This window comes from Pollachius pollachius (genome assembly GCF_949987615.1).
Source record: "Pollachius pollachius genome assembly, chromosome: 16".
Lineage (NCBI taxonomy): Eukaryota > Metazoa > Chordata > Actinopteri > Gadiformes > Gadidae > Pollachius > Pollachius pollachius.
In genome coordinates this window covers 15,352,458-15,361,715 of record NC_136949.1, presented here as the reverse complement: position 1 = coordinate 15,361,715, position 9,258 = coordinate 15,352,458, and the positions used below count along the sequence as shown (strand labels likewise).

General features: G+C 48.9%; 1 protein-coding gene across 1 annotated transcript; it reads left to right on the top strand.

The window, feature by feature from the left end:
- Nucleotides 1–367: 367 nt before the first annotated feature.
- Nucleotides 368–7,361, top strand: cfap206 (cilia and flagella associated protein 206; the record flags this gene model as incomplete). Its single annotated transcript, XM_079754021.1, has 12 exons — nt 368–475; nt 561–644; nt 747–837; nt 1,147–1,335; nt 1,896–2,054; nt 2,599–2,813; nt 3,273–3,392; nt 4,117–4,315; nt 4,802–4,942; nt 5,227–5,420; nt 6,504–6,644; nt 7,140–7,361. 12 exons carry the CDS (start codon nt 368–370, stop codon nt 7,359–7,361), a joined length of 1,863 nt encoding a protein of 620 aa, XP_079610147.1.
- Between the last annotated feature and the right edge of the window lie 1,897 nt (nt 7,362–9,258).

The following is a 9,258-nucleotide window of genomic DNA, read 5'->3' as shown; positions in this document are numbered from 1 at the left end:
ACTTTTAAAGTTTATTTTTCACCATGTATAGTTGAATTGGGCAACATATTGACATGTCCTTTCTAGTTTTGTTTTTCCAAAGATGAATAGGCTATATAGTTTTACAACGTATTTCTAACTAAATTATAGACCAACAAAAATATACATAATGTGCAGGGTCCAATCCAATGTACAAGTATTATGATTGACGAACGGTTGTTAAGCCGTATTGTGTATTGTATTGTGGACAAGGACGCCATCTAGTGGACAGGAGGCGGTCAGTTACCCTGACAACCCTCAACAAGTCGATGTTTGTCTTGGTTTCAAACCTCCTCAGTATCGACCCGTTCATGATTGACAGCCCATAGTGTAATTAATTAGTATAGAGATGTCCAGAGCTCAGGCAGAAAGCGTGATTAAAAACATCATCCGAGAGATCGGCGAGGAATGCGCCGCAAAGGGCCAGGCCGCGTCCGAGACGCTGGTGGCCTTCATGGTGAGTTTATACTGAGTTTATACTGTGTAATGCGTTACAGGTGTAAGTTGCCTGTGAATAAATGTAGAGAATAAATTGTCCGCAGGTGAAGGCTGTGGTTCTGGACCCGGAAAACGGGTTCAACGTCGACCGGACTCTCACCAGAGAGGACGTGAGACAGCTGGTAGAGGTAAAGTAACAGTAAACACTCTTTAACAACACTTCGACTTAATAATTACCATTAATTTCATATTTTTCTAATGTGACCATTTTAAATGTTTTTTCTTCACAGTTGTGTGTGGGTAAACTGACCGAGGAAGGCAGTCCAGCCCTCGAGACATTAAAGATGCAGGTTTACTTTGACATGAACTACACATCTCGACGTGAGTTGGGCCTTGTTCTCATTAAATCACATTTATAACCCATGATCGATTCACACACTGTTTCAGTCTGTATTTGTGTATTCAACATTCTGCATCATTTTGTCCTAGAAATAGTAACAGGAGCGTCCAATTTAGTTTAAATCAAACTTTATTTGTACGTTTACAAATTGTTAAATGTTTATCCTCCACATACAAACATGGTGTTTTCTTCAGTTGGGTCTTTGGATGATTGACCAATACTCATATTGGCCTGGTAAACCAATCCTTGGCTGTTGTACTGGTAATCGACCAAATCCTTCGGACCGGCAGGTGAGTTCATCCAGGAGCACCAGCGACTGCTGGCCGCGCGGCTGGGCCCGGTGTTTCGGGACATCATGGACATGCAGGCCGGGACGCAGGAGGACCTGGAGGAGCGCTACCGCAGGATCATCAGCTACCTGCTGCTGAGCTCCGGGGTGGGCTCGCCCAACGATGTCAACACCGTCCGGGAGGTCGCAGGTAGGGGTCTCTGAAGGAACGGGATGCACCTGGGAAGGACACCGTCCGAAGACACCGACAGGAAGTCTGTGTCCGTCCACTTCCTGTTCCAGCGGCGCTGCCGAATGCGTTTCCTCAGCAGGAGGTGGCGATCTTCCTGCCTGTATCTCTCTACTACCTGTCTATGTATCTACTTCCTGTCTGTAGGTCTACTTCCTGTCTCAGCAGCGCTGGAGAATGTGTTTCCTCACCAGGATCTCAGGATCTTTCAGAGTGTGTCTGACCACTTCCTCTCGAAACCCCCATACTTCCTGTCTGTGTCTACTTCCTGTCCAAGCAGCACTGCAGAATACGTTACCTCAGCATGACCTGGGGACCTGTGTGTCTGTATCGATCTACTTCCACTCTAAACCCCCACACTTCCTGTCTGTGGCTACTTCCTCTCTAAACCTCTTTACTTCCTGTCTGTATCTGTCTTACTTCCTCTCTAAACCTCCCTTCTTCCTGTCTGTGGCTACTTCCTGTCTGTGTCTACTTCCACCCTAAACCTCTGTACTTCCTGTGTCTACTTCCTGTCCCAGCGGCGCTGCAGAGTGTGTTTCCTCAAGAGGAGCTGGTGTCCTTCCTGTCCCTCTCCAGTCAGGACAAGGAGCAGCAGCTGGCCGAGTTGACCGCCGTCGTCACGGGGATACGAATCTTCAACAAGTTCCTGAACAAGGGAGGGGAGGGCATTGACGACTGTGAGTTCACTCATCGTTACCGCCGATATCAGATGAGAAAGATTTCAGATGGAGGATGAGGGTCTAAGGGTTAGGGATTGGACTCCAAACCCAAAGGAGCCTATGGCCCCCTTGGGACGTTTTTAGGAATGTTAGGAACTCGATGTTGGACGGTCGGTTGTGTCCCAAAATCCCAGAGTTTTCCATCACCCAGCCGTGGTTTTTCAATCAGAGAGGGTATGGGTAGTTAATGCAACATTCTCCCTCTTCAACTCACTTGGGTGTGGTTTGGTCGAAAAACACACCCGCCATTACCGTTTATTGCCATAGGTGTCGCCATAGAGGACGAAACAGAACTTTAAGTTAAGCCTTGGTCTACGGTTCAAAATGGTTACAATTCATGGGTAAATCAGTGTAAGAATCTTGTGCAGGCGGCGCAATGCATCATGGTAAATAATAATCAGCAGAAATATCTACTTTGGCACCCTTGTGTGAATGGACCAATCAGGTTGGTTCCAGTGTGTCTAACTGCAGGCTGTTGACCCTGTCCCCTGGTGCACCACAGTGCCCATGCTCCTGAACGAGGCGCTGCCTGAGCTCAGCGGAGCCATAGAGGCCTCACTGCTCCAGACGCAGGGCCTGGCCTGGAGGTACACCGCGCTGCTGGAGATGCTGGCGGGCGGCCAGGAGCCGGCCGAGGAGTCTGACCGTTCCCCCGTCCTGCTCAGACAGGCCCTGTACAACGTCCGACAGCACGAAGCCCTCCTCAAAGTAATACTGGTGGGTCTAGCGGCGGAGGAGAGGAGAGGGAGACCTTGTTACTTATACTTAAGTTACAAGGGAAGTTAGGTATTCTCTTGCATGCTGATACAGGTATATTGGTCTTGCAGGCTGATGTTGGTCTGTCGGTCTGTCTTGCAGGCTGATGTTGGTCTGTCGGTCTGTCTGTCAGTCTTACAGACTGATGGGGGTCTGTGTATCTGTCATGCAGGCTGATGTCTGACTGGCTGTTGGTCTTGCAGGCTGATGTTGGTCTTTTGGTCTTGCAGTCTTATGCCTGACTGTCTGTCTGTCTTGCAGGCTGATGTGAGTCAGTGTGTCTGTCTTGCAGGCTGATGTGACTCTGTCTGTCTGTCTTGCAGGCTGACGTGGCTCTGTCTGTCTGTCTGTCTTGCAGGCTGATGTGGCTCTGTCTGTCTGTCTTTCAGGCTGATGTGGCTCTGTCTGTCTGTCTTGCAGGCTGACGTGGCTCTGTGTGCCAGGCAGGTGGAGATCCTGCAGAACGACCTGGAGTCCCGCCTCCTGAACCTGAAGGAAGCGGTTCAGACCAGGATGGCCGTGTCCACCGCGGTGGTGTTTGTACGTATCTCCCCCCCCCCCCCCCCCACCCCCTCCTCCTCCTTCTACTCTCACTGTTACCGTGACTACAAACCAGAGATCTTCCCTCCTGTGTGGTCCTTGGTGCAAATATCTTTTCTTGGGGCTCGCCACAAACACAAATGCATGCTTCTGTGTTCACACACACGCACGGACACACACAACCACTCTAGAAAATTTCAAAGCAGAGAAATTCCTCTCCTAAATGGTACAAATTGACGTCCACCACACATGTTATCACAAATTCATTGGACAAATGAGCATTTCCCAGCTTGCCTTCTTCCTTCATTATTTTGAAAAGAAAGCAGCCAAATTAATTAAGATTAATAATATTTAATAAGGGGGAAATAAATTACCAAAACCATAAGTGTTATACACAAGTTGGGAAGGTGGTATATAAAGCTATTACAATAACAACTTATTTTATTGTTATGGTTGAATGGTTGCTTCACTGCATGGAAAGGTCAAGGCGCGAGAGGGCCCTTTAACAATAGTAAAGATCCCCTTCCTGCATCGACAAGATCAACAACATCTATATTCACGCTAGTTTCCCCGACTCCTTAACCCGATAACCCGAGGCAACGCGCTCGATCCGCTGCTTGTGGGAGTTCACAGTGTTGCTGATGGGTGCCTTGAAATGGCCGAATGTGTAGCACACAACTCCCATAAGCTGTGCATGAAGCTAACCTAGAGTGCGGTGCTCCAGCCCCACTTCACAGTGCTGTCCCAGCTGTGGGCGGGGCTCCAGGACGAGATGGTGCTCCTCAACGTGCAGGAGGCGGTGGCCCTGGGCCTGCAGCCCTTCCTGCTGGCCCAGGGCCAGCTGTTCCCCCCCGCACAGCTGGACCTCCTGCTGGAGGGGTCGGAGGTCAGGAGCGACGAGCAGCGGATGGCCGAGTCGGCGGGTGAGTGGGACGCAGAGCAGGGCGTCATACGAGCTAGGGTTCAGTCCGGGATAGAGGTTGTTCGGTCCGTCTGGTCACTTGGATCCGTAGGTTTCCCACGCTGTACATCACACCGAGCTGTGGCATGTATATCCTTGTGAACTCAACATTCACATTTTCTGTTTGTTCGTGGTGTGCACAAAGAATTGCGGTCATGGTGTACAACATTTTTAGCGCACAATGTACATTTTGCGCTTACAATAAGTAAAAGCAGCACCAGTGTGTCATACCTGATGAGTTCTTGGTTGTCAGAGGTTTTTTCGTTGGCGATCATGTCAAAAACGTTCTCTAGATGGCCGTTAGGCTCATCCAAAGTTATATTAAAGTTCCTATGTTGGTATGATTTCTACAAGCGTGTTCCTGTTATAAGATAAGATGATCCTTTATCAATGGCAGGCAGGAACTTTGGGAAGGGGGCTATCCATTGACCACCTTCCTTGTCTTTAGAGGAGCGTGTTAACGTAAAGGAGGTCCGGGGCCGGCAGTGGCTGTTCCCGGGGACCACTGGGGACTTCTCCAAGCTGCCGCTGCAGTACCGAGGGATGTGTGGCTACAGCCTGGCCGCCAGGGACGGCTTGCTGCTCCCGGGTGAGCCCAGACCCCTCTGGTCATACCCCTCTACTGAGAGGGGGGCTGGGCTCAGGAGCCCAGGTTATGCTGTACCCCAATTTTCTCAGCCTCCCTGTAGGCATCCATGCACAAGATGCCCCTTAACCCCTACCTGCTCCTTAATGACTTCACGCATTCACAAATCCATGTGTTCTCAATTGTACTATTGCATTGGATTATGGTTGAGAATCCAATAATAATTACTAAAATATTGGTGCGTCCGTTTGTATAAGAAACAACAATGCAACACATGTTAATTAAAGGTAATCCCAGCATCGGCGTCCTGAGGCTCCAGGACAAGTACTACGTGTTCAGCTCCCGGGAGGCCGCGGAGCAGTTCTCCAGCTGCCCAGACGACTTCACCTCCCGCGTGGCTGAGCAGGCGCGGAGGTGCCCCGAGCTCATCCAGCTGCTCGAGCTGCACCAGCAGTTCACCGGGACCACGCCCTACTCGGAGGTGAGCCACACCCTACTCTGAGGTGAGCCACGCCCTGCTCTGAGGTGAGCCACGCCCTGCTCTGAGGTGAGCCACACCCTACTCTGAGGTGAGCCACACCCTACTCTGAGGTGAGCCACGCCCTGCTCTGAGGTTAGCCACGCCCTTCTCTGAGGTTAGCCACGCCCTACTCTGAGGTTAGCCACGCCCTTCTTTGAGGTTAGCCCCCGCCCTGAGCAAGGTGAGCCCCGCCCTGCTCTGAGGTTAGCCACGCCCTACTCTGAGGTTAGCCCAGCCGTGCTCTGAGGTTAGCCACGCCCTGCTCTGAGGTTAGCCACGCCCTGCTCTGAGGTTAGCCACGCCCTGCTCTGAGGTTAGCCACGCCCTGCTCTGAGGTTAGCCCAGCCCTGCTCTGAGGTTAGCCACGCCCTGCTCTGAGGTTAGCCACGCCCTGCTCTGAGGTTAGCTACGCCCTGCTCTGAGGTTAGCCACACCCTGCTCTAAGGTTAGCCACGCCCCAGACTAAGGTAAGCCACGTCCTACTCTAAGGTTAGCCATGCCCCAGACTAAGGTAAACCACGCCCTACTCTGAGGTTAGCCCCGCCCCAGTCAATGGTAAACCACGCCCTACTCTGAGGTTAGCCACACCTTGCTCTGAGGTTAGCCACGCCCTGCTCTGAGGTTAGCCAGGCCCCAGACTAAGGTAAGCCACGCCCTACTCTGAGGTTAGCCACGCCCCAGACCAAGGTGAGCCACGCCCTACTCCGAGGTTAGTCCTCAGTTACCGGGCTTCTGTGTTTACATGGCAGTTAGGTTCCCTGATTGCTGCAGTACGTTATTTTGGCGTGCGTAGTGGAGACTGGTCGTCATGCACCCAGAAGTCCCAGCAGGGCCATATATCTGGGTGTCCATGGCCCCCTATAATCAATATCCCTATAACTTGCAAGATTTTGTTGCCTTATTGAGCAATTTGAATCAAATGGATGGACCAGTATTTTTGTCTGTGCCTACTTAGGCTATTGTATAAACACAACGTGCTTGTGTGTGTGTGTGCGTGCGTGCGTGCGTGCGTGCGTGCATGTGTGTGTGTGTGGTCGGGTCCAGGGTCCAGGGGGCACCCTGCAGGTGAAGGCGGTCTGCCGGTGCGACAGCGGCACCCAGACGGACACCCACCTCCTGGAGGCCAACCTGGCGACCACGTACCAGTGGAACGAGTGGGAGCTGCGCCGGCTGGCCCTCCGACTGGTCCGTCTGTTCGTCTGTCTTTATAACACATACAAATCCCAAGTGAACGGAAAATAACTACAAAATAGCTACAAAAAAACACTGCTTCGAAAACCACCTCCTTGCTCTTTTTCAACATTATCTCCTCTGGTTTTTGCACACTTGCAGCAGCAATAGCGTCACAATAGCGTTCATAAAAGCATACTTTTAGGGGCTGTTTTGCCGTGCTCTTGCTGAGCAGATCCCCTTTTCACTTGCCGCTCGCCAACCCTTTTTCTAAATCGGCTGTTTGTTGGTAGTAATAACATCTGCAAAGTATTAAAGGTTTGATGTAGGGTTGGAGTGCAAAAGAAAAGGCTAAATTACACCGTCCAGCACAAAGTCGGCTGCCTCTGAATTTAATACGCAGGTAAAAACCGTGTTGACACTGGAGTACCTTTAGTGTCTTATTCAACCTTTATTCACAAATGTAATGCTTCAGGAACCCACTGTATCCCCCCAACCCCCTTCCACTAGGCCAACCTGCAGAGCAGGGTGACCCACTCCACGCAGACCCACCTGAGCCACATGAGACGAGACAACGACTCCCAGACGTTCCCCCCCAGAGACACCGCCTGCCAGACCACCAGGGACAGCGAGACCAACGTCCCCAAGCCCCTGGTGCACATGACCCGGCTCCGCGGCCGCCACGAACAGCCCGCCGTCAAGACAGACCTCACCAGACCTGTGGAAGACTGAGCCTGATTGGTTGATGGCTTTTCATTGCTGCACTTTTCAATTTGAAAGTTGATTTATTGGTTTATTTGGTTCTCATAGTTGTTGAATAAACCATTAGCACTGGCTGATAGTTGTAATTGATTCAATGTTGCAAACTATAAACCGGCTCATGTGACATCCGTCTTGAAATCCTTCTGGGCTCTAAATGGTCTCCATCTTTGAAATGCAACTCTTTACTAAGTCTTGGATCTTAAACGACGCAAAGGTTCTCTTGTCTCTCTTCTGTAGTTTGGGGACACCTTGGGGGTCATCCCATTACTTAAACGGGATATCCTGTGTCCCCCAGCGTGAGTGAGCTTTCTCCTGTAAAGCGTTTTCTCAGGCAGTGAGCGGGGGATTATCGGAACAATCAACACAATGAATGAATACATCTGACTGAATGTCTTTCAGTGTGTTTGAGCCGCTGATGTGAGATTATCATAAACCTTTTGCTAAATAGAATCAACCGACAGATCAGCACCACGGCTAGCGCCATGACCTGCGGAGGCTGTTCTATAATTCCCGTGTCACCCAGGATGCTCCTTTTATAGCATTAACTCATGTTCTCTATGTGCATCGGTAAATGCACCTCAAATAGGGCCTGACCTTTTAAAACTTCAAATGACTAAGATTTGGTGGTTGCATACACTAGCATGCTTTTACACTGGAGATCATTGAATAGACTGCCTATAAAGAGCTTGAAATGGCGACACATGGGACATGGGTTGGCTGCACATTACTGCTGTTTGTGTATTCAGAGCCCTTCGAGATACTCTGGCGTGGATTGTGATAGTGATTGATTCATACCTTCTGATATTTGACCGTAAATTTGAAAGCAAAGATTCTTCCGACTTGAAGTTGTAGCAGCAAACCATTGATCATACGGGACCATTGGATCAATGTGACACGGTGCGGTTGCTGCATGGCAGGCCTTCTGATTGAGTCGAGTAGTGGTGCGTTCTGTGAAAGGGACGTTTGCTCTTGGTTTAAGGCTCGGACGTACTTTTAAGTGTTCTGCGTCCGCGGACAGATACGTACCGGTCGCATGGACGTGCATGGGGTTCCATTTATCCTCAATTAAGATCATGGATCAGCCTTGGATTGAATGATTGATTGATATTGGGCCCTGGTGGTGTTCACACACACAATGTTACTTTCACACCAGATTCAAGATAATATATCCAAAACACAGAAATTGCCAAGACAAAAACAAAGCCTAAAAAAAGTGTATTATGTTGATGAAAATAATTGGTATTGATGGGCCTATCAATGTCAGATTAAAATATTTATTCTGGTGTTATGCAGGGAATGATGAATAAGACACTCAATTGTTTGGATCTGAGAAAGAATCAGCCTGGTTATAGCCTTGTCGGTGGCGGCATCTACTGGATGCTACAGGAATAAAGGCATTTTATTTTTCCAAGGTTGAACTTCAGTATAGATAACACAAAGTATAACCACAATAAACCATATATGTTATATAAAATATATAGATTTAATTTAAATGATTATAAAAACGACTAATTTAAATGGGTGGTAAATGTAAATTTGATAGTGCTTTTTATCCCCCGTTAGCTTTTCCAGCTTTTCAATTTTTTTTCAACGTTTAGATATAATTTCTATGTAAGTTGATCTGTTTATCAACAATATAGATTGAAGCTTAATATTTGCACCTAAGTATTTATGTGGCTATCTTATTCAGGTGTTGAAGAAGGTTTACTCAGGGTGAGGTTTATCCCCTTCCTATTCTCTATTTAAACCTGTTTTCCCTACCACTGTATGAACGGTTTTACCCTAATACAACAAATAAAATAAATAAACTCTTAAATTCCTTAAAAGTCAACTAGCGAATGGGTATCCTTAGGCGACTCGCCCTTAT